Source organism: Oryx dammah, unplaced genomic scaffold, assembly GCF_014754425.2.
Source record: "Oryx dammah isolate SB20612 unplaced genomic scaffold, SCBI_Odam_1.1 HiC_scaffold_12, whole genome shotgun sequence".
NCBI lineage: Eukaryota > Metazoa > Chordata > Mammalia > Artiodactyla > Bovidae > Oryx > Oryx dammah.
Genome location: NW_024070196.1, coordinates 18,195,568 through 18,220,178, shown reverse-complemented (window position 1 = coordinate 18,220,178; position 24,611 = coordinate 18,195,568). Strand labels below are relative to the sequence as shown.

Below are 24,611 nucleotides of genomic sequence, written 5' to 3'. Positions count from 1 at the left end.
TACATTGCAGGCAGATTCTTTTAACCTCTGAGCCACCAGGAAAGCCCAAGAATACTGGAGTGGGTCATCTATCCTGTCTTCAGGGGAACTTCCCCACCCAGGAATCGAACCAGGGTCTCTTGAATTGCAGGAGGATCCTTTACCAGCCGTGCTACTAGGGAAGCCCAACTCACTTGTATATCGGGCTTTAAAATTTTTCCCAACATGTTGTCACATCTGTACTTCGTCCTCTACACAAGCCTAAGGAGTAGGTGGAGGAATGTTGATTATCCTTGTATTACACATGAAAAAAATCAAGGTAGTATAACACTGTTAACAGTCTTAGTTTGGGAGTCACATACCTGTTCTAATTTACTGGTTTGAGTAAAATGTGGGTAATTCCTTTACTCATAGGGTTTTGGGAAGCACAAAAGCACATTAGGTATAAAAAGTGCTCAGCTAGTTGGGGGAGGCAGTGCTAGCTTCTGACTTCCAGCCTAAACTGAAGCTCGTTTCCCTTACAATGTTCTGAAGCCGCTCAGTGCGCATATGACAATATCCATTATATTCTATCCTCTCATCATATGGTAAAGTCCAGTGGGGAGTTTATTGTGTCCTCTATGTTGGATGTGGCCATCCTAGCTGAGAGAGGCAAGAACTGTGAGATAAACAGCGCCACTTCTCCAGATCCCTTTTCATCTTAGCTTTAAGCTTGTGCCTCTTGGATCAGAGGGAATTTGCTACCTACTCTACTGCTGGGAGGGATTGGGGGCAGGAGAAGGGGACGACAGAAGATGAGATGGCTGGATGCCATCACCGACTCAATGCACGAGTTCAAGTAAACTCCGGGAGTTGGTGATGGACAGGGAGGCCTGGCGTGCTGCGATTCATGGGGTCGCAGAGTCGGACACCACTGAGCAACTGAACTGAACTACTGCTCTTGTAGGATATGTGGCTTTCCATTTTGATGCCAGCCTCTTTTCACATCTTGATGAAATACTTCCCAAGAGAGGACATGCCTGTGGGTTGTCAAATTCATTCTGTAGCAAGCTGTTTCTCCAGAACCCCAAGAGAATTTTAACAGTAGGTCCTTGCTACAGATGACTCTGTAAGGCTCAGACAAGTTTCCCAGCTGTTGGTCACATTGTTTATAATGCTGCCCTTGAGCACATCCTTGACATTTTTTCTTGGTCTTGTTGGGAAAACAAGAATCTAGGGTTGGAGTTAAATTGGTTTGTCTAATGATTTCCGCCTAATTGTGATATTAATATCAATTTTGAAAACATACTCTAAGAATCCTCTACTGACAATATTAATACTTAATCAAGGCTTAAATTCCATGTAATTGAAGGCAATTTTCGAAGACTGACTTCCTAGACTCCATAGAGAGCTAGAAACAGCTTTGTTTTTCTTAATATTAAATCCCTAGGCTATAACTTGTACTTTCAACAGATCAATATGGAAATAAGGTGAAACAATTTAGAATATAGGGGGACTTCCCTGGTGGTGGACTTCTGTGCTCCCAAAGCAGGGGGTGGGGTTCAACCCCTGGTCAGGGAACTAGACCTCATCTGCTCCAAGAAAAGATGTTGCATGCCACAACTGAGACTCCTGTGCAGCCAAACAAGTACTTTTAAAGAAGCATCTAGGAAGACAAACTGGCAAGCAATTGAGAAGGTGCTGATAAGCACCCTTTTAATGGCCTAAAATATTTCAATAAAATGGAGAAAGGGTAATCAAGATGGTAATTCTTCTTGGAGGTTCCTTGGCACTCCTCTCATCTATCCACTTTCTCTTCTGCAGTAAAAGAAACGAGACATTCCCTACCATTTCCATATTATTTTCCTAAGGCTACCAAAACAAATGACTACAAACTTGGATGGTTTAAAACAACAAAATTTCTTCTCTCCCAGTTCTGGAGGTTACAAGTCTGAAATCAGGGCATGAAACCTGCAGGCAAGAACCCTCTCTGGCCTCTTCCATCTCCTGAGGTTCGCCAGCCCTCCTCACTTTGCAGACGCATCACTCCACCATCTCTCCCTCCCTCATTTAAGGTTATCTTCTCTGCCTCTTTTCTTCTTAGAAATGCATCAGTCATATTGGATTAAGGATCCATTTTACAAAGGGCTTCCCCAATGACTCAGTGGATAAAGGATCCTTCTGCAATGCAGGAGACACAGGAAATGCGGGTTCAATCCCTGGGTAGGTAAGGTCCTGCAGAGAAGGAAATGGCAACCCACTCCAGTATTCTTGCCTGAAAATTTCCATGGACAGAGGAGCCTGGCGGATACAACTAAGCACACACACTACTCCAATGCACTCATCTGCAAATCTCCTGTGTCCAAACAAGGTAACATTGTGAGATACTGGGGGTCAGGACTTATCTTTTTGGGGTCAAAACATAAACCACAATTTCTTAAAACTAAGCTCATAAAGCTTTTTTTTTTTTTTTTCTACTGCAATTTAAGAAAATAATTTAAATGACTATCTCACAGATACTAAATCTGAAAAAAAAAAGTCTGATTCTGACCTAAAAAACTTGACAGCATTGGACATATGATTTTGCCTGCATCTTCTTTATGGAAGTTCTTTTATGTTATTGCTAAAGGAACTGTCATTTGGCCAAGTTTCTCTTACTATCAAAATGATTCTTGTTCAGTTCAGCTTCTCTTAAACCGAGGTGTAAATCCACGGGCTATTGATTGTGGCCTTCTCTTTAGAATGTGAATTGGGGAAGAGACGGTCTGTGTGCAAAGGCAATAAAGCAGATATACAAAGAGCAGAGCCAAGACCAAGTCTTGATGACATTTGAGTTCTAGGCCTCAATTATTCCTGGGCACAGGTGCATGCCTGTTAAGGGGGTCTTAGAGTCATTCTGTAGCCTCTTAACTTTTGTTAGTTTAATATAATTTGAGTTAGGTTTCAACAGTTTAGAAACCATCTTCTACCAGTGCCCCTATGTGGCACAACTCTAGGAGGTGTTACTCAGAATCCGCACCTCTACCGTTCAATACTGCAGCCACAAGCCTTGTGTGGCTATTTTAAAGAATTAAAATGAAATAAACACTCAATAGTCACATGGAAGCAGGAGCTACTGCATTGGTTAGCGCAGACAGAACATTTCCATCGCTGCAGAAGATTCTTTTGGACAGCCCCAGTCTTCATGATGGCTCTCCACGTGGTTACACTGGCACAATCAAGATCAACGTCCACACAGGATAGCAGTATTTTCAAGGCCTGATGTACAGCAGATCCTGCTTATTAAAGCTGTATTTTATTTCCAACTGAGGCTATCAGCTTCCAGAATTTAAAGTGTCTTAAGAGTTTTCTGCTTCCTTTAGGGATGTGAATTTTAAGTGTTTCTTTTAAAGTTCTTTGAATTGGGAGTTGGTACCCAACTTCTTGGTCCAATATGATGTGACAGTAATAGTTTCCTACTGCTGCTGTTAACAAGCTTAGTGGTTTAAAACAACAAAAATTTATCATCTTATATTTCTGTAGGTGAGAAATCCAACATGGGTCTCACTGGGCTAAAATCAAGGTGTCAGCAAGTCTGAGTTCCTTTCTGGAGGCTCCAGGGGAGAAGTTCTTTCCCTTCTCCATTCCTTGGCTCTCTTCCCTTTTCAAAGCTAGCCACAGCTGACTGAATCCTTCTCCAATCACATTACTCTGACACACTTTGGTGCCTCCCTCTTCACTTATAAGGACCCTTGTGATTACATCGGGCCCAGCCAGATAATCCAGGATAATCTATCTGTATGTCTGATTAGCAAATTTAATTCTATATGCCACTTTAATTCCCCTTTGCCAGACAACCTAACATATACACAAACTCCAGGGAATAGGACATGGTCATCTTTAAGGATCCATTATTCTACTTTCCATTGTTGCTGGGCAAATGACTTTTTGCCTCTGGTTTTTGCACATGTAAAATTATGAAACTGGTCTATATGACCCCTAAGGTCCTTTCCACTTCTACCAGCTAAGACTTTTAACTGACAAATGCTAATAGTTACTATTATATTTGGTCTTTCACTGAACTTGGATTAAAAACTTATTCTGAAATAACTGTGAATTTATGTTTGGAAATAACTTCCAAAGACATTGAGCAATCAATCTCCCAGAATAAGCGCTGGCCAGAGCCCCAGACACACACAAAGTCAATGAAACTTTCTATTTAACATCAGAATGGAGTGACATGGCATATAAAGAAATTTTAACTGATTCATAAGAAAGGGTTCTGATGAGGGATAAATGATGTGCTTGTTAATTTGTGTCTATTAACTTCTACCGACGCTGCCTCCCTCACTTTTTGAATTAGTCTGTGATTCACTGGATAAAATTCATGTTAGCAAAAAGAGGCCACAAACTCTGTGTGGCCATGTAGGTGTAAAAACTGTTACCCAAATGAAATCCAAGGAAATGGAGTCAGAAGAAACTCTTTTTGAAGAGGATTCACCTTCACTTTCTCTTCTAGAAGAAAACAGTATTTGGGTTCTTTTGTATTTCAGACAATAGAATAGGAGTAGCTCTACCACCCTATCACTAAAGAGTAAATGCTTTGATTAGAAAGTAAAAGTTGATATAAGGAGTAAATCCTCCAGCAATGACTTTTTAAAAAAATCTATATCCTTAAAAAGTTTTCTTATCAATGTGTCCTTAATTATCATTGACCCTATTATCAGATGGCACGTTCCACATTACTTTTAATAATTTACCTTAGAACTGACATTCTATACATTGTCACAATATACATAATCTGAAGAACACAGAATATTTTTTAATTTAATTATGTAAAACACAAATGCTGACTTGACATATATTCACACGTAATTCTTTCTCTCACGTTTGCAACTCAACAGATTCGTGAATCCAGAGGAACTGCTATTATCACTATATGGAACACACCTATAATGAAAAAAAAAGAAAAGCAAGCTATAGCATTAACCAGCAGAAATAATATTAAAATTAGACCATTTTGAATAATTCATCTTATAGCAGCAGAGGAAGTTTAAAAACCAAATCCACAAAAAAATATCAACTCCTCATTTTTATCTAAGTTTTAGCAAAAAACATTTTTTTTCATCCCAACTACAGGAGTAGCAAAAGCATCTGGTTTCAATTTAAATACCTATTTCATATTTATCTTGACTGGTTGACTGAAGCAGTGAAATGGGCAAGGTGATAAGTATTAGTGTTTACTATTTTATTATTCAGCAGATCTAAGCTACCTAATCAAAGCTGAAAATTTAGAAAAGTGATTTTTCCTTTTACAAAAGGCTCAATACAGGATTTCTTTAAAAGGATTTTCAGAAATATGGCACCCATATACATAGCTAGGTTTTATTATGAATTGTCCAACTACGTATTAGCTGTAGTGACGATCATAACAAAATCATCATGCAGTTTAAAACTTCTTTACAACTGAATGCCCTGTTTTCATCGAATTTTACACTCGTGTGGTATATGACAAAGACATATTCAGAAAGTCATACACAAGCAATGATAACTTGTCCTAAGTGCTAGAAAGGCACTGTGTACAGCACTATTAGATTTAAGAAAATATGATTTCGGTTTCACTCTTAAGCACAACTTCCTTTGAATGCAGTCAAAGCATAATGGTTAAAAATGACTATGCTAAAAAAAAAAAAAAAATGACTATGCTAAGAGATATCTGAACCAGGTACTAAAAACTCATAAATTTTTCAAAGACAGGAATATAGGTGCTGAAAAGTATAAACCTGATAAAATAACAAGCAAAACACATTTAAAGAGGTCAAATTATCTTGCATCATCTGTTCATCCTATAAAATTTTATACTTACTGTTTTAGTATTTCAAAAGTTTATTCCAACCCATTTCTTCTTTTATACTCTAAAACATCTTCATTATGTTGTTTGATGAGCTAGAAGTAGGTAACAGTTAAAATCAGAAATGTAATTTTCCTGGCAACTTAAAAGAAGGAAACCAACAGTTGATATTTATATTTCACAAGAGAAATGAGGACACATTAAAAGAATTACAACTGTTCTAGTTAGAAATAAAAGATTAAGGTATAAAAAAGTCCCAAACAATGAATGATATATACTTGTTCATCACAATCTGACATACTAATCTGAGAAGGCAACCCTCCAGTTTAAATCCAACTTCTGGAAATAAATTACTTCATTCAGTGGGTAATTAATGGACTGGAATGCCTTACCACAGAGGGGCCAAACCAACACAACAAAGCAGAACTCGGTTATTAAATGAGGTTGGTGGATGTGTATTATACTTCTAACCTTAGAAGTTTCATACTGTGAGTGAATGACCAACCTGCACTCCCCAATTATATACGTGTTAATTAGATGTCATGGAGGGCAGCCACTTTCTTAGAATAACTGTCTGAAGGATTATGCAACTGGAACAATGCCTTAATACAGGGTGACATTTGTTGCAACTATTCATTACCAATCAGAGCTCTCAGGGACATGTTTCTTTCTTAGGAAAACTTTAAGAACATACAAAATTACATTATAGCAAACATTATTTTAAAAGGATTGTTTTTGTTCAGTCACTAAGTCCTGTCTGACCCCATGGTCTGTAGCCCAGCCAGGCTCCTCTGTTCATGGCATTTCCTAGGCAAGAAAACTGGAGTGGGTTGCCATTTCCTTCTCCATTAAAAAAGGATTAGTTACTAAGTTGTAAGTGACTTTCAGTATCTTTTACTCCTTTTTATGTCAAAGAGCTGAATCACTTTAAGAAAAAATCCCAAATACAGGTCTAGGAGTTGAAGGTGGGCAGCAGTGGAGAAAATTTCAAAACCATTAGCCCCAAAACAAAAAATTTAAATGCTAACGGAGCATCAATACTTTAAGTCAACTTTTAAAAAATTTATCTATAGAGAGACACTATTTCACAGTGGTCTACAGTGTAGCTCTGTAGTTAGGGAGAACTGGGTTCAGCAAATTAACTTCTCCAAGTGTTTTCTTCATCCATGCTGCTAAGTCGCTTCAGTTGTGTCCGACTCTGTGCGACCCCATGGACTGCAAGCCTACCAGGCTCCTCCGTCCATGGGATTTTCCAGGCAAGAGTACTGGAGTGAGTTGCCATTGCCTTCCATTCTTCATCCATAAAAGGTCAATAATAATAGTACTACCACACAGTGTTGTATTTAGAAAAGATTAAGTTTTTACAGGTAAAGCATTTGGCATACAGTAAACAAAAAGGTATAATTTCCAACAATGTATTTACACTGTTAAAATCTAATGTCTAACAAATTTAATGGGATTTAATTTGTATTAGTTGTTCAGTTGCTAGGTCGTGTCTGACTCTGTGAACCCACGGACTGCAGCATGCCAGGCTCCCCTGTCCTTTACTATCTTCCAGAGTTTGCTCAAATTCAAATCCATTAAGTTGATGATGCCATACAATCATCTCATCCTCTGTTGCCCCCTTCTTTTTCACTTACGATCTGTTCCTATGGCATCTGAAAAAAAGTGCCTTCATAAAACTCATCTTCATTAAGAAATACAGGATAAATAATATGTAGTAAAACTGCCATTCACAAAACTATGCAAAGGAACAATCACATAAGTTTCATCCTGGTTACACTTTAAAAAATTTTATCTTGTTTTATATTTGATTAACAATGATGTGTCACAGGTGTACAGCAAAGTGATTCAGTTATACTCATACAAGTATCTATTCTTTTTCAAATTCTTTTCCTATTTAGGTTATTATAGAATACTGAGCCGAGTTCTCCCTGCTGTAGAGTACGTTCTCGCTGGTTACCTATTTTAAATATAGTAGTGTGTACCTGCCTCTGAAATCTTAACATTTTTTAGTCCTTAGGATTTCCCTCATGGAGAAATAGGTTGGATTGGCACGATTGAAGGGAGTAAGTACTTACATAGATCCACAAAAAAACGGAGGTGCCCAAGGTCAATCCAACTTTCAGCCAGTTAGGACTGCCATGTGGCGGTTCCTGAATGTAGAACTTTGACCGCGATGAAGCTGAAAGGGGACAGAAAGGGTCTCCAAATCTGTAACTTACCGCCTTGTAGGAATAAACCTGCCATTCAAATGCGTATAATCGCATTTCATCCCCGCTTCTACTTCCTCATTTAAACAGCCACGGAGAGGTTCAGAGGTCGAGTGACTCTCCCTGGGCCTCCGGCTGCGCCAGACCGTGGCCTCTGTCGTCCAGGACGCCTTCAAACCCTCTATATTGGCTCTTGCGAACCTCAGACGACTCGGAAGCGCCCGCGGAAGGGTTCCCCTTTCCCCCGTCTAAGTCCACTCGCACAGACCCAGGGAGGTCGGTGGCACTGGGAGGAGGGTGGGCGGCGGGTGATGAGGAGCCGAGAGTCGCGGGTGGAGGCAGGCGTGGGCTCCGGGACGAGGGTCGGCGAAGGTCACTGCAGGACGAGCCCGGGCGCAGTCCCCTCCTGCCCTGGCAGGGCTGGGCTCACCCTGGGAACGGCAGGATGGAAGCTCGGGCCGGCCTGCTCGAGGAAGGATACTTACAGACACTCGGGAACCTAGCTGGGGCCAGCAGTTTCCAGAAGGGGCTCAAAAAGGCGGAGGGCGCCATCTTGCCTGGCTTCCTGGGCTCCGCCTCCTCCAGCCGCGCAGCTCCCGGGGCCGACGTCGGGCCGAGCGCCCCCTGGCGGGTGGAGGCGCGGAACTGCGTGGCTCGGCGGCCACGCTGCATGGGCACCTAACCCTGAGAATGCCAGATAAGGCCAGGTACCCTTAGACCCTTGTCCTCAGTTCTCAATCTGTAAATTAGGGTGAGGAAGGGGATGATTGCAAGGCGGGGGGGGGGGGGGGGGGGGGGTACGAGAGAAGGTAGTTCAGCCACTTCTCTTTCCTCTGAGAGTTTATTTCAGATCCCCACCCTAGGGATTTACCAAAATCTTCCTACCTGAACCAGATAACTGAAAATGAAGGTGTGTTGAATAGCATCAGTTTGATTGATTTTGGTGTTCCAGGAACTGGGCATTAATCCATCATATGATTTATAGGCATCCATCATATGCATGGTCTCATTTCACCTTCACAACAGTCACATAACATGCCGTGGTTATTCTCAGTTTATAGATGAAGCTCAAAGAAGACAAGCTATTTATCCAAGGTGACCTATTATTATACCTTACATTTGAGAGGACCTCTTACAGTTCCCAATGTTTGTTTACACACAGTAACATAGTAAATCCTCACAACCCTGTGAGGAAAACAGAATCCTAATATTTTAGAAGTGCCCTGACCAGTTCAAGATCACACTTTTGGGGAAACAGGGACTCTTAGACTGAGGTTTTTAGACTCCGGATCTATCCTCCTCATCCTACCTAACAGGTTTAAACAGTCCCCCGAGGCCAGGAGCTGCAGAGCAGGCTCAAAGAGCCAAGTTCAAAGAGTCATTCTAAATGATTTTGAAGCAAATTAACCTCTATGCCTCAGTTTTATATCTGTAACAGAACACCTACGCTATAGGTCCTTGGGAAGCTTAGAATATATCTGGTAGTTGCAAACAACTGGCTTTTGCTGATCTCTTATGGCCACCCACTCCAGTATTCTTGTCTGGAAAATCCCATGGATGGAGGAGCCTGGTAGGCCTACAGTCCATGGGGTTGCAAAGAGTTGGACACCACTGAGGGTCCAACTTTGCAGCACTTTCTTTGCTGCTAAGTTGCTTCAGTTGTCTCCGACTCTGTGCGACCCCAGAGATGGCAGCCCACCAGGCTCCCCCATCCCTGGGATTCTCCAGGCAAGAACACTGGAGTGGGTTGCCATTTCCTTCTCCAATGCATGAAAGTGAAAAGTGAAAGTGAAGTCACTCAGTCGTGTCCGACTCAGCGACCCCATGGACTGCAGCCTACCAGGCTCCTCCATCCATGGGATTTTCCAGGCAAGAGTACTGGAGTAGGGTGCCATTGCCTTCTCCTCACTTTCTTTGATACCTAGTATACTGACCAATAGGTTTTATCTTTTACATTTGAACCAAAATTTTTAATGCATTTAGCTCTTAATTCAAACTGTTGTTTGAAGACCATGTAAAAATATGTACAGGTAAAAGAAATAATTTAGAAAAGGCACAGGAAGAGTTAGAAAATGCAGAGAAACCAGAGATTAAATTGCCAACATCCATTGGATCATAGAAAAACCAAGAGTTCCAGAAAAACATCTACTTTTGCTTTATTGACTATGTCAAAGCCTTTGACTGTGTAGATCACAACAAACTGTGGAAAATTTAACTGATATACAGAGTACATATGCAGAGAAATGCTGGGCTGAATGAAGCACAAGCAGGAATCAAGATTTCCCGGAGAAATATCAATAACATCAGATATGCAGATGACACCACCCTTATGCCAGAAAGCGAAGAGAAACTGAAGAGCCTCTTGAAAGTGAAAGAGGAGAGTGAAAAGGCTGGCTTAAAACTCAACACTCAAAAAACTAAGATCAGGGCATTACTTCATGGCAAATAGATGGGGAAACAATGGAAAGAGTGAGACAGACTTTATTTTCTTAGGCTCCAGAATCACTGCAGATGGTGACTGCAGCCATGAAATTAAAAGACGCTTGCTCCTGGGATGAAAAGCTATGACAAACCTAGACAGTATATTAATAAGCAGAGACATTACTTTGCCAACAAAGATCCGTCTAGTCAAAGCTACAGTTTTTCCAGTGGTCATGTATGGAGGTGAGAGTTGGACTATAAAGAGGGCTGAGCACTGAAGAATTGATGCTTTTGAACTGTGGTGTTGGAGAAGACTTGAGAGTCCCTTTGACTGCAAGGAGATCCAACCAGTCAATCCTAAAGGAAATCAGTCCTGAATATTTATTGGAGGGACTGATGCTGAAGCTGAAGCTTCAATTCTTTAGCTACCTGATGTGAAGAACTGACTCATTGGAAAAGACCCTGATGCTGGGAAAGATTGAAGGCAGGAGGAGAAGGGGATGACAGAGGATGAGAAGGTTGTATGGCATCACTGTCTTAATGGACATGAGTTTGAGGAAGCTCTGGGAGTTGGTGATGGACAGGGAAGCCTGGCATGTTGCAGTCCATGGGGTTGCAAAGAGTCAGACACGACTGAGCGACTGAACCAACTAAAGAAATAATAAATTTTAATACTTTAATCTTTTAAACATAATGTCATGTAGGTTCATGTTAAAGGCAAAATAAATGTTAGCAAATTTCTTTTTCCTTCTATATATTTTTTAGCAATGTTATTGAAAAAAATTTTAACCAAAAATTATTGACCAAAAATAGTTGTTTGATGTTTGGTTCGTTTTCACATTCAACTGGTGGCTACAGAGATTGCTACTTTATAGTTTGTAACCTAGTTTGAGCCTCCTGGGCTCATGCTCAAGTAAGCAAACCACCTGACTAACATGCTGAGTCAGTTGTTGGTTCTCAACTTCTTGTCCACTCAGCAACCTGTCAGTTGTATATCCTTTCTACACCATCCCTTGGAAGCTTGTCCTAACACAGCTTTTGCTAGACTCCAACAAGTTGGAACAGAAGCCACATTTAGTCAGAGCGTAAAGAGCCATGACTGAGTGACTTAGCACACACACTCATACACACACATACCCATTAGGCAAATTACTAAATTTCACTACTGCTATTGGAAAAAGGCTGTTTTCTTCTTTTGCCCCCGTATCCTTTTACTAGTGTATATTTTGGGAAAGTGATGAAGTATAAGCACATTTCTCTCAGTGTGTTAGAGCTGATGGAACCCTACACCTGGAGTAGGCAGCTGTAGGTGAAACTCCATCTTGAAAAGAATCCTGATGAAGCAATTCCATCCAGGAGCTAATAGCTGTATTTTGGTAGAAGCTGCTACATGACATTCATTTAAGCATCTCTAGAATTTGAATGCTAACACCTTATTTATGACCCAGGCAAAGGGGAAGGGATAGAGTTAGCAGCTAAAAAAAAAAATATCATGATTTTGTTTTTACATATATATGTACCTATTGTTTATCAGGTTGTTACAGAATATTTAGCAGAGTTTCCTGTGCTATAAAGTAGGCCCTTGTTAGTTATCTATTTTATTTTTTTAATATAAATTTATTTAGTTTAATTGGAAGTTAATTATTTTACAATATTGTATTGGTTTTGCCATACATCAACATGAATCCGCCACAGGTATACACATGTTCCCCATCCTGAACCCCCCTCCCTGGTTATCTATTTTAAATATAGCAATGTGTACATGTCAGTCCCAGACTGCCCGTCTATCCCTTCCCCTCTCATCTCCCCCTTGTAATCATAGTTTCTTTCTCTAAGTCTGAGTCTGTTTTGTAAATAAATTCATTAGTATCATTTTTTTTCTTTTAGATTCTGTATATAAGCAATATCATATATTTGTCTTTCTCTGTCTGACTTATTTCACTTCGTCTGATAATCTCTAGGTCTATCTGTGTTGCTGGAAAACCAAATTTTTAGTTCCAGATTTTTTTACTCAACTCACATCTTCTTGGAGGGTTAAAGTAAACCAAGAACTGAAAACAGTATAGAAAAACAAAAGTACTTCCTACATGTTTACTGACAAGTACGACAAGGCTGTATATATATTGTCGCTCTGTTTATTTAACTTTGCAGAGTACATCATGCGAAATGCTGGGCTGGATGAAGCTCAAGCTGGAATCAAGATTGCAGGGAGAAATATTAATAACCTCATATATGAGAGTGCTTCCTTGGTGGCTCAGAGGTTAAAGCATCTGCCTGCAATGTGGGAGACCTGGGTTCGATCCCTGGGTCGGGAAGATCCCCTGGAGAAGGAAATGGCAACTCACTCCAGTATTCTTGCCTGGACAATCCCATGGACGGAGGAGCCTGGTAGGCTACAGTCCACGGGGTTGCAAAGAGTCAGACACGACTGAGTGACTTCACTTCACTTCACTTCATATATGAAGATGATACCATCCTTATAGCAGAAAGTAAAGAGGAGCTAAAGAGCCTCTTGATGAACGTGAAAGAGGAGAGTGAAAAATTTGGTTTAAAACTCAGCATTCAGCAAACTAAAATCATGGCATCTGGTCCCATCACTTCATGGCAAATAGATGGGGAAACAGTGGAAACAGTGTCAGACTTTATTTTTGGGGGCTCCAAAGTCACTGCAGATGGTGACTGCAGTCATGAAATTAAAAGACGCCTGCTCTTTGGAAGAAAAGTTATGACCAACCTAGACAGCATATTAAAAAGCAGAGACATGACTTTGCCAACAAAGGTTTGTCTAGTCAAAGCTATGGTTTTTCCAGTAGTGATGTACGTGAGAGTTGGACTATGACGAAAGCGGAGCGCTGAAGAATTGATGCTTTTAAACTGTGGTGTTGGAGGAGACTCTTGAGAGTCCCTTGGACTGCAAGGAGATCAAACCAGTCAATCCTAAAGGAAATCAGTCCTGAATATTTATTGGAGGGACTGATGCTGACGCTTCAATTCTGTAGCCACCTGATGCGAAGAACTGACTCATTGGGAAAGACCCTGATGCTGGGAAAGATTAAAGGCGGGAGAAGGAGATGACAGAGGATGAGATGGTTGGATGGCATCACGACTCAAAGGACATGCATCTGAGTAAACTAAGGGAGTTGGTGATGGACAGGGAGGCTGAGTGTGCTGCAGTCCATGGGGTCGCAGAGTTGGACATGACTGAATGGAACTGGAGAGCAAGATCAAACCAGTCAATCGTAAAGGAAATCCACCCTGAGCAGTCGTCATGGGAAGGACTGATCCTGAAGCTGAAGCTCCAATATTTTGGCCACCTAATGAGAAAGACTCTGATCCTGGGAAAGATTAAAGGCAAAAGGAGAAAGGGGCGGCAGAGGATGAGATGGTTAGATAGCATCACTCACTCAATGGACATAAATTTGACCAAACTCCGGGAGGTAGTGAAGAACAGGGAACCCTGGCGTACTGTAGTCCATGGGGTTGTAAAGAGTCAGACATGACTTAGTGACCGAACAACTGTTTATTGATTTATGAAGCATGAGAGTACTAGTCACCAAATTTAGAATCTAGAGAGGGATGGAAGTATCTGAAAGCTTTTGTTTAAAAGAAGGAAGCAATCACAGAAATGTTAATATTTTGTAAACGTTGAGTGGCAAATACAGATTTTGTTTCCTTTTATAAAATTTAAATATGTAAAGATCTAAAAGTGTCAATAGAGAACATCTTACATATATGAAGACAAAGGAATTTCACTCTACATTTCCCTTTTGTAGAATTAAAGTTTGCAAAGTTATATATTTATGGTTGTTTTTTAGTCGCTAAGTTGTGTCCAACTCTTTGCAACCCAACAGACTCCTCTCTCCATGGGATTTCCCAGGCAAAAATAGTGGAGTGGGTTGCCATTTCCTTTTCTTGGGGATCTTCCCCACCTGAGATCGAACCTTCGGCTCTTGCATTGCAGGCAGATTCTTTACCACTGAGCCATCTGGTTATGGTTGATTTATCACAGTGATATGCAAATACATGGGGTAAGATGAATGAACTAACCATTATCATCATCATCACCACCTCATATCTAGCCTTGGATATTTTAACTCCCTACATAGCTGTCACTCAAGAGTATAACCTGTTAAATGGGATTTCTATTTGTCAAATAGGGGTGATTTATCAGAGTAGACATTTTCTTAAGTTCAGGCTATCAAATTAAGAACTGTGTGGTCCAACTATCAGTAGGTACATTTGAACTAGGATGTAACTCACATAAATGTTGAGTCAGACTAGTATTCACTAGTCTTAAATATTGTTATTTGTCATTAGCCAAAAGGAACATATTTGCCAAACTATATTGCTGGCTCATCTATTCAGTTACTCAGCTTCTGGTGGAAACTACTGTTTGTTTTAAAGATCAGAAATTTTCTTCCCCCATGGTGAAAAGAGTATTATTTACAGGAGAAATTTAGAAAAATATAGCAAATAATATTGCTAAAAGTACTTTCGGATATGAAGCTAGAGATTTGGAAACTCAAATGAGAAGCTAAGCTAAAATTATCACCTTGAGTTACACAATTTTTCTACTTTTTAATAGTTCAGATAGTTGAAAAACCTGTTGAGGGGGGTGTGAAGTTTGAAGGTTATCACTAAATAACAACTGTATTTTATGAATTCTAAATTAGTTCTTAGTTTTTTTCTTTTAAAACTAAAGTTAAAAAACTGGTCATATTTCAAAACTCACTGTTTCTTATACCCAGAATTTTCTTAATAGAACTTTTAAAGAGGTCATAGAATTTGAAGAAATTCTGGGATTTGACTTCAACGATCTTACTGGTGACCCAGGCAAAAGGAGAGGGCATTCAAGATAACAGCCAGAAAACCCAAGTATTGGTCCCAGAGTTTTCCACAGGAAAACATCTCACTCAACTCACACCTTCCATGGCGCATTAAAGAGCAAGACAAAACCAGCAAAATATCTGTGTAACTATGATTAAAAGATCAAAGTTACTGGAAGCATTATTTAACGACTCGATGTAAAAAATGCTACTACTGATGGAATTCAGGATCTGGAGAGAGATAATCAAAAGCAATCAAGGATAATAATTGTTCATATGATGTGAAAATCTGTAGTCATTGATAGAATGCCACTTTTAAAATAGTTTCACTGTCGATTTTTAGTGAAATTACTTCGAAGAGGTTCTATTCGGTATCCAGTCTGACCTTGCTTACTGCAGTTCTCTAGTATCCTTGCCAGATACTCTTCGGCTTCCTAAGATTTAAGGATTTCTAGTGACGGGCAGTCAGAGTATTAAGCACTTGCTTGAAGCCAGCTCCAAGGGAGTCAGTGACCTTGAATTCTTCACTACCCCAAGGTGACCCAACACTGCATTGCATGAACTCGCTGATAAAATGAAAACACACTTTAACCTTCAGACGTTTCTTTGGCAATGCAAATATGATTTGGCTGACTACCTTTCCAGGGTCCTCTTAAAGTAACAAAGTAGATCCTGGATACCCCAGCCAGGCCCGTTTAATTGGTTAACTCTTTCACGCTTTTCAGACTCCATTAAGCTCCATCCTCTCTGTATCAGTTTACAAGTCTCCTCCGCCTCTGCTGCTCAACCAGGCACTTTGTCCACGATCAAACACAGCGCTTCTTGAACACCCGCATTTTAGCAGTTCAGGCTCAAACTCTGATTATACAGACTGGGAGAGCCTACCCAATGAATGAAAGGCCAATCTAGCAGTTAGCAGTGGAGACGCGAAGCTGAGGCGGTCGGAACCGAAGCCGGTCACTTTCCCCACGCTTCCCCAGTGCCTCCAAGACAAGAAACCGAAAGGATGGGCGGGGCCTGTCGAGACCCTTAAGGCCTCCGCGGGCCTGACGGCCTCCAGGTTTCCCAGCAAGCTCCAGGACAGAGGAGGTGGGGAAAGGAGGTCATCGCGCCTGCGCGCTAGTAGGTGTGACCCGGGTGGGAAAGCCCTCGGCGTCCGCCATTTTGGCTGCCTCTGTCGGTCTGTTCAGTTACCACGTGAACCGCCGACGGAGACCCGTTGGGGGGGGAGGCGGCGGCAGTGTTAAGTGAGAAAGGAAAAAAAGACTACAGGGGGAAGGGGGTGTCGGGGTTGGGCGACGCGGTGACACCTGAGGCCTGGTGGCGGCGGTGGATCCAGGCAATCAAGGCTGAAGCAGCCAGGACGACGGCGGCGGCGGCGGTCGGACAAACAGGCTGACCGAGCCGGGCGGTGGCGGGAGCAGCGGGAGGAGCCGGAACGATGCCGGCCGTGAGCCTCCCGCCCAAGGAGAACGCGCTCTTTAAGCGGATCCTGGTAAGTGTGAGGCTCCGAGCAGGTAGCGAGGAGGATTTAGCCGGTACACGGGCCTGTCACCCCTAACCTCGGCCCACCGGGCACCGGGCCACCCCCGCCCGGGACCCAGCCTTCGTACTCCTGGTCAGGCCGAATGCACTCCTTCGTCCGTTCCTTGAGGTTCCCTCTTCGGCCCGCGCGCCCGGGACCACAGGTTTCCTCCTTCCCGTCCCCACGCTCCGAAGGCCGTGGTTGCGGAGTAGGCCCCTTGCTCCCAGCTTCTAGACGACCGGTCCTCATTCGTCCCGAGCGAAGGGAGGAGAGGCCTGCCTTCAGCAGGGAACCGGGCGACAGGGGCAGGAGCGGCGGCCCGGCGGGTGTGGGAACGCTGCCGGCAGGCCAGGGTGGCACCCTTGGAAGGAACAGGTGGTGCGGATGCCGCACCGCTCATTCATTGCCCAAGCGCGGCTCTCCCTCCATGGTCCGTCCCTCCCTCTTACTCTCCTCTTGGGATTCACCTGTCCGCGCCCGACTCGGGGTCACTGATCGACCTGGGAGGAGGGAAGGAAGAAAGGCCTTCAGAAGAGGAGAGGGAGCTTTCTAAACGACTGCCCTGGGAGTCAGCAGGGATGCTTGCGCTTCCAGTTTCTCGGCCTCTCTCGTTCCCTCTTTACTGGAGTAGTTAAGAGACATTTATTTCTTAGTTTCCGAGCGGGAAACAGCCCCACCCCATCACCCTCCTTGGAGGTGGGGCCCACTGCGAGGAGGCGGTCCAGTAGGAAGTGAAAAGTTGAGAGCTCTTAGTTGAGAAGTTCTAGACAAGGGTTTCTTATAGACTGAAGTGTGTTAACACGAATGCAAGAAATTAGCAGAGAAAAGAGAATGTAAGAACTTTTGAAATGGATCTTTTTGACGGTAGCTTAGGCTCGATAATTTCCTGCATTTCAGATATGTGCAGTTTGCATTGTTTTTTTGATACATTAATAAGATGATGCTTGGAGGGACTGTTTACGTTGTAGAATGTCTTGTAGCTTAGGTGCTGTAATTAACACTCTGTAGCACGCTTTTGTTTGGCTGGGTGGGTTGCCGCTTTCATGGAGACATTTCTTTGAAAGAATTAACTACGTTTATCAAACTGCCAAACTGCAGCCTGTCGAGCTGAAATCCATGGGGTCGCAGAGTCGGACACGACTTAGAGACTGAGCAACAACAACCAAACTTAAGACTTAAAATTTGGAGTGTGTGTTACGGAAGTGTTAGTGTTTTCCTTTTGCAATTTAAATGTATTTCGTTTGTTTGAAAAGTATAACAACTCCAAGGACCTGGGTTTTCTAGACCCGTGTTGAACTAACTTTGATTTTACAAAAACATCTATATGCCTATAGATTTAGTCATTAAGTGTGGAAACACATGTAAGAAAGTCACATCCAGTACGGTGTACCTCTTAGTTACCTTGAAATCCTTATTGCCAGTTTTTTGGTTTTTAGACTAATGAAGTGTATGTAGGACTGTATCACTATTTCACCAGAAGTTTGTTTTTAATATATTTTAAAGGAGTAATTGGTGTGTAGGTTCGACTGTAACATAGTTTTAGGATAGTAGTTTGTCGTTAATCTTCCTCCCCAACTCTACTTTGAAAAAATGCAAGTTGAAAAGTTGAGATGAGTACAAGGAGCCCTTGTAGATTCTGTAAACATTTAACATTTTGCCAGATTTGCTTTTTCTCTGTCCTCACACATATACAAGAGTTAAAAGGAAATTGCTGGCCTGATCTTCATCCCTACATGCTTCAGCAAAGCATCCTCTTAGAGTAAGGATATCGTTTTATATAACCATAATAATATTAATAATCACTCCCTAGTATTGTCTAATATCCAGTTTATTAAATTTTCCTAATTGTTAAGGCAGCACTTAAAAACCTTAGTTTGAGGTGGACTGTAGAGTTGCACATAATTTAAAAAAATAATAGATACCTTGTACTCTTTATCCAGTTTCCCCACTGCTAATGCTTTGCAAAGCCATAGTTCAGTATTGTAATGTTGATACAATCTGCCAGTCTTATTCAGATTTCTCCATTTTACTTGTACTAATTTGTGTGTATATTTAGTTCTTTGCAGTGTTGCCACACGTGTAGATTACATAACCATCATTACAGTCAACATACAGAACAGTTCCATGAGCACAAGGATCCCTCTGTTGCCCTTTTAGAACTGCACTCTCTCCTGTTCCTCCCATCTCCTCTAACCTGAGACTGGCAACCATCATTAATCTGTTCTCTGTTTTTATAATTTGGTCATTTGAAGAATGTTTACTGAAAAGAGTCATACTGTACATGACTTTTTAGGATTAGCCTTTTTTTTGTGTGTAACCAGATTTCCCTTGAGATTCATCCAGATTGTTGAGTGTATCAATAGTTTGTTCTTTTTAATTGCTGAGTTGAATTCTACCATGTGGATGTACCACAGTTTGCTTTACCATTCATAGCATAACAATTTTTGATTAAACATCTTAAACTTTAAAAAAAATTTATTTGGTGGTGATAGTGGAGGAAGTCCCTTACATTCATTGCTAAAATCAAGGTGCTAAAGGGCTTGTTATAAAGTGTATGCAGAAAAAATGTAAAAATCATTAAATGAAAGGGAATATAATATCCTTATTGTTCTCTTACATTAAAAATGAAAATATTACTAACCAAAGTATGGTTAGTATTTGCTCTTACAAAGTTGTTTCTGCTTCTTCAGTACTTGTAGTAGTTACTGCTTTTGATTTCAACCCCTCCCCCTCCCCCCTTCCCCTCAAAAGTTTGCATATTCTAATACCTTGTAATCAAGTGTTGCTAGGATAGTTACCTTAAATCCTTCTATTAGCACTCAGGTTTTCAGTTAGTGCTTTGTTAGTTGTATCCTGCTTGTTCCTAGTGAAGTTGTATAAAGATGAAATTAGTTTATATTTTTTAAAAATTTGAAGCACTGATTTCAAAATAATGAAGTATGTTTTTGTCTTAATTTTTCAAAAGAAACCTGGTTTACACATCGGTGTGTAAAAAAATTTCAGAATTTCTGCAGTGGATTTTCCTGGCTTGTTCTAGTCTAGTTGGTATCTGAAATTCAGTTTTGTTGCATATTTGGCCCATCTTTTTTTTTTTACTCTACTGTATTCTGAAATGCTAAAGCCTTGCCATGAGTTGGTCAACATGTCTGCAAAATATGTCTTAATTTGTCTATAGAAAGAACAGTTGATGAATTTAATGTGATATTATGTGGGAGTTTAAAGAAGAGTTATTTGTGTTTGCCAGAGGTGTTTTGTTGTTGTTGTGATTACATACCATTTTAACAGCTTGGAAAACTGAGTTATTAGAAAATGTGTGTTTGCCTACCTTTGATGCTATTTGTTTATCTAAATAGTTTGAGGGGCATTACCAGATCTTTACACGACTTTCTTGGGATATAGCTTAAGTGTAGGAATGATGAGATTGCTAGGGTAGAGTGAAATCCACACCTTTTTAGATTTTAGCCCACTTGGAAAAGTAGTTGGATGTATCCTAATACCTTGGAATGAAGCTAGTTTGGTGACTGTTAGTACCTTTGCTTTATTTTCTCTTCTTTTTAGATGTTAGTGTGAACTGTAAGAAAAAAAATCTTTTAAGTTGGAAGTACTTAAAATATGTACAGCGTTAATCTATTTTTGGACTATAGCCTGAATGATTTATGTCGTTAAAAGTCTAATGGATAAAATTTTTCTTTCCTAGAAAAGTGGTAAGAGAAGTTAGCATAGCATGGTGATAATATTTGCAATTTATTGGAAACTTACTCTCTGTATTGCGCAGTGGAACTTCCTGTGATGATAGAAATGTTCTATATCTGTTCTGTCTGTTATCGTAGCCATTAACCATTTGTGGCTGTTGTACACTTGAAATATGGCTAGTGTGATTGAGGAATGAATTATTAATTTTAATTAATTTAAATTCACATAGCCACAGTGGACAGTGGACTTGTAGAATCCTTCTCTAGTCTCAAAGCATCTCAAGACAGGGACATGTTTATTAAGGAACACACTGAGATTAAGGTTAACAGCTAGTGTAAAGAATGAAACTTTTTTTAGGACACTTATACCACACCCACCTAGTTCTTTATTAGTTAAAAGGAGTTTTAATAATTGTTGGTGGCTACACATGTTGTGGGTACCTAAAATATTGTAGGTCAATTATTTCATTTTAGTTTTTGCTTTTGGAAAAAGTGCTGTTTCTACAGTTAATGATATGTAGGTTGGATTGAGTTGCACATGAACTAAATTAAAATTAGGAATTGTTAACAAGGAGATTTCCATATGCACATGGGAAGGTCAACTGACTTTAATTTCTGTGTGACAATAATAGTTTTGCAACAGAATGTGGATAGTAACCTTGAAATTGGCTTTAATATACTTTTGCCTGTACTGTATATGTTTAGAATATAATGAAAACAAAAAATTGATACAAAGTTTTAGCTGCTCTGAAGTCCCCTTTCTTCTGTATACAGTAGGTAATCAAACGTTTGAACTAGAATGAATTTGTTTAAAGGTGAATTAGGAAACGAAATGCAGTTTTGCTGTAATGTAAAATAACTATATTCTTAATAAACACTATATTTCTTATAAGGTGCAACATACTTTTAAAGCTTTTTGTTTATTTTTTAATGCTTTTAATAAAAAGTCTAAAAGATCTTATGAGAAGAAAAAACTGATAATGTGAATTTACTAATTTGTTTTCTTTTAACTTTCTGTTGTAAATTCTTACTGGAATGGGTATAGGGTGAACAAACATGTAAGTATATGTCTTTATGTGAATTGACAAAGCATATATATTTTTAAATGCTTTATTGTGTTAGAAACATGAAATATTTAAGAAGTGATGCTTTTGGGTTAAGAGAGTAGGTTACAGTATTTATTTGTGCAGGTATTTTGGGAATAGAGTATTCGGGTTTAAAAAAAACCGAATGACTACATTTTAGTTTGTGATTGTAATAGAACACTATATGTGTAGAAAAGCAGACAAAAGCTAATAGGAACCTGAATTTAATGTTCGATTCTGTGAGTATTTCAAAGCCTTGCAGTCTTGAACCTTTACTGGGGATTATACAAACTAAGTTATTTGATGATAAAGAGTTGCCATTCCAACTGTTAACTTTGAAGACTGGTTAAAAGCAGTTTCCACAGAGGCAGACGTGGAGCTCTGTTTGATTGATGGACAGGAGAGCTATTGGCCAACTGGCTTTAATAGAAGGGATCTCTTTGTTTAGTGTGCATTCTTATTTCCTTTAATATTTCTGCTTCTGATAATGCATTTCTTAGAAAGCATTGATTCAGATTTATTTTCTTTGTTCATAAAAGTGCTTTTGGACATAAAAAGCTAAGTTATAGAAGGGATCATACACAGAGGCTGTTTGTTCAGAATTTTGTCCTCCAGATACCTGCATGGTTCATTTCTCTTATTTCTTTTATTGATAGAATTCTGCTCAGATATTCTCTAAATGTTATATTGCGGCCTTCCTTGACCAAAAGTCCTCTTCAACTCATCTCTGTATTTTCTTCCTTGCTGTATTTTTCTCCTTATCATTATTTGACATATCAATACAAGTAATTTATCACGTCTTCTATAATTAAGATGTAGGTTTTATGAGAATAGGGACTTTGTTAATCAGTACATATTTTTGCATGAAGTGAGCATGAAGACAGTGACTACAGGGCAAGAGAGAGAAATCTTTATCTTTGGATTTTGTGCTTGCGTAAAGGTTTTTGGAGAAGGGAGTTAACCTGGGCCTTGGCATTGTAGAATACAGTATTATATGAGGTAATTGTAGGATATCAGGCAGAACCTGTATTACTTGGTAAAGCCTTGGGAGTTGTATTTATGAATGAATCATAGTATTAGGTTTGTTTACCTGGCCTTTCTCCCATCACAAAAGCATAAGAGAACATTTTTATTGTTTCTTTTTTGGTTACGTTAGCATTGGAGGAAAAATGGTACCTGGATTAAATGAGGATGTTTATCATGTGGACCCTGTTGGGTGAGTCATCTGTAGTTTCATAAAGCTCTAAAACTGATTCTGATAAAGTCAGGGGTAAAGACCAGTGTATATGATATTATGAGACAGGAATATAAAATGTTAGAAGGGAGAACATTTGTAATTTAGAGTTGCTTTGTAGGTGTTTTTCAGAAAACTTAAAAATCAAATTGAATTCTTGGAATTTGAGAAAGGCTTGTTGGCAAGCTGGTGTGGCAGAGCAAGCCATTTAATCAGTGAGCCTAGCCAACTATCAGCATTCACATCTAAATGTTAATACAACTCTGCTGTCTGTTAGTAAGCAATAGCCCTACTGAAAAGAGAAGAACTTAAGGTTTTTAGTGAAAAATGATCTCAGAAATAATGTCAGTTGCTGGTGTTGATGCTAAGAAGAACAAGTGGAGATTCAAAAGTGATGGTTCTTAGTGTATATAGTAGAATATGGAGGGAAGGAAAACCTTATTCTTGACTTCTGGGAATTTACCTGGAACGTCAGCAGTACATTTACATTTAAGCTGTTTTAAGATGCATGCTGTACAAACTTGTATTAAAGTTATAACTTAAAAAACAAAACAAAACTAGTTTGATGTGTTGTATGAGATTTTTTTCCCCCCTGTGGGTAAAGTATGAATTGTATTTTCATTACTTAATTTGAAACTAAAATTTTTCTATTATTATGGAATTAATCAATTATAGATTAATAAAAGCAATCTTTTTGGCTATTTAAAAGTAAAATGTAAATTGAAATATAGAAATAAATGGTGGTGATGTTAGTTTTTTGTTACCTTATATGCTGTATTCCACTGAGATTTTCTTTCATAAGTAAAATAATATGAACACATTTTCAGTTGAGATCCTTTGAAATTTCACCTAAAACCTCCTGGGACAATTACAATCTTGTTTGAAGCTGGTGATAATTTTAATCTTAAAGATTTTTTTTAATAGAGGAGATAGTTGAACATTTCTGTGTGTAATCTGTAAGAGGTGTTTTATCTGATAGCATGTGAAAGGAGAATTGAAAGTTTGCTTTTAACAATACAGACCTAGGGGGAAAAAAGTCCCTGGAGCTGGTTGTGTACTTCCATACATGGTGGTGGTTCTGATTTAAGAAAAAAAATTTTCTCCTATGTTAATGGGTTTCAGTTAATATGGTATCCTGTTTTTCACCTTTGGTTATCAGTGCTCTGGAACTAAGTCAGAATCTTTAAGAAAGGGAAAATGTAGTAACTTGGCATTTATTGCTCATCTATTCTGAGCTAGATTCTTTGCTAGGCTTCCCCCCAACCCCATATTAGCTGATCTAAATCTTGTTTTACTCTTTTGAGGAAATTGTAATAAGTGTAAACAATACTTATGATTGCGTTGTTTAAAGTATATTTCTAATTGCTTTATATACAGTCAGTTGTGCTATATCAGGACATAAGTTCTTGAAAGTCAGTGTGTTATGCAATTGCTGACTAAAATCAGGTAATAACCCACAGAGCTTGTGGGAAAAATAGAGTTGGGCCACAACAATTAAAAACTTCATTGATAACAAATTAGAAACCAAGGTAAGAACCTAATAAAACTGAGAGCACAGTTTTACATATGTAAAATGGCTAACAAATACGTAAATACTGTAATACAAATACTGCCTCTTGGAAGTTTACTTGTAGAAGTGGGTGTCAAGTATTGCAGCTAGTGAATTACTGTGAAGTGATGGAAGGAAAGTTACCTTAAATCTCAGAGAAAGTTGTAACACCAGAGGTGGGTGGGTGTGACTTGTAGCCCAGGAGATGAACTGAGGGCGCTTAGACGTCTGAGGTGTGTGTCAGTGCTGAGCGTGCCTATTCGGCTCATTTCAGCTGA

General features: G+C 39.8%; 2 protein-coding genes across 4 annotated transcripts in view; one reads left to right on the top strand and one right to left on the bottom strand.

Annotated features, from left to right (window-relative positions):
* Positions 1–1,859: 1,859 nt before the first annotated feature.
* NDUFC1 (NADH:ubiquinone oxidoreductase subunit C1) lies at positions 1,860–8,690 on the bottom strand. The gene is made up of 4 exons (XM_040250499.1): positions 8,487–8,690; positions 7,870–7,973; positions 5,804–5,883; positions 1,860–4,887 (listed from the first exon to the last, which is right to left on the bottom strand). The coding sequence occupies exons 1-3, from the start codon at positions 8,671–8,673 to the stop codon at positions 5,824–5,826; spliced, it is 351 nt and encodes a 116-aa protein (XP_040106433.1). The 5' UTR covers positions 8,674–8,690; the 3' UTR covers positions 1,860–4,887; positions 5,804–5,823.
* A 7,686-nt stretch (positions 8,691–16,376) lies between these two features.
* The window catches only part of NAA15 (N-alpha-acetyltransferase 15, NatA auxiliary subunit), a 71,607-nt gene continuing 63,372 nt past the window's right edge, over positions 16,377–24,611 (top strand). For all 3 annotated transcript variants that reach the window (XM_040250483.1, XM_040250481.1, XM_040250482.1), the window contains exon 1: positions 16,377–16,743. In XM_040250483.1, coding sequence (XP_040106417.1) covers positions 16,690–16,743 — 54 coding nt within the window. In that variant the 5' untranslated portion in view covers positions 16,377–16,689. The remainder of the gene's footprint in view (positions 16,744–24,611) is intronic.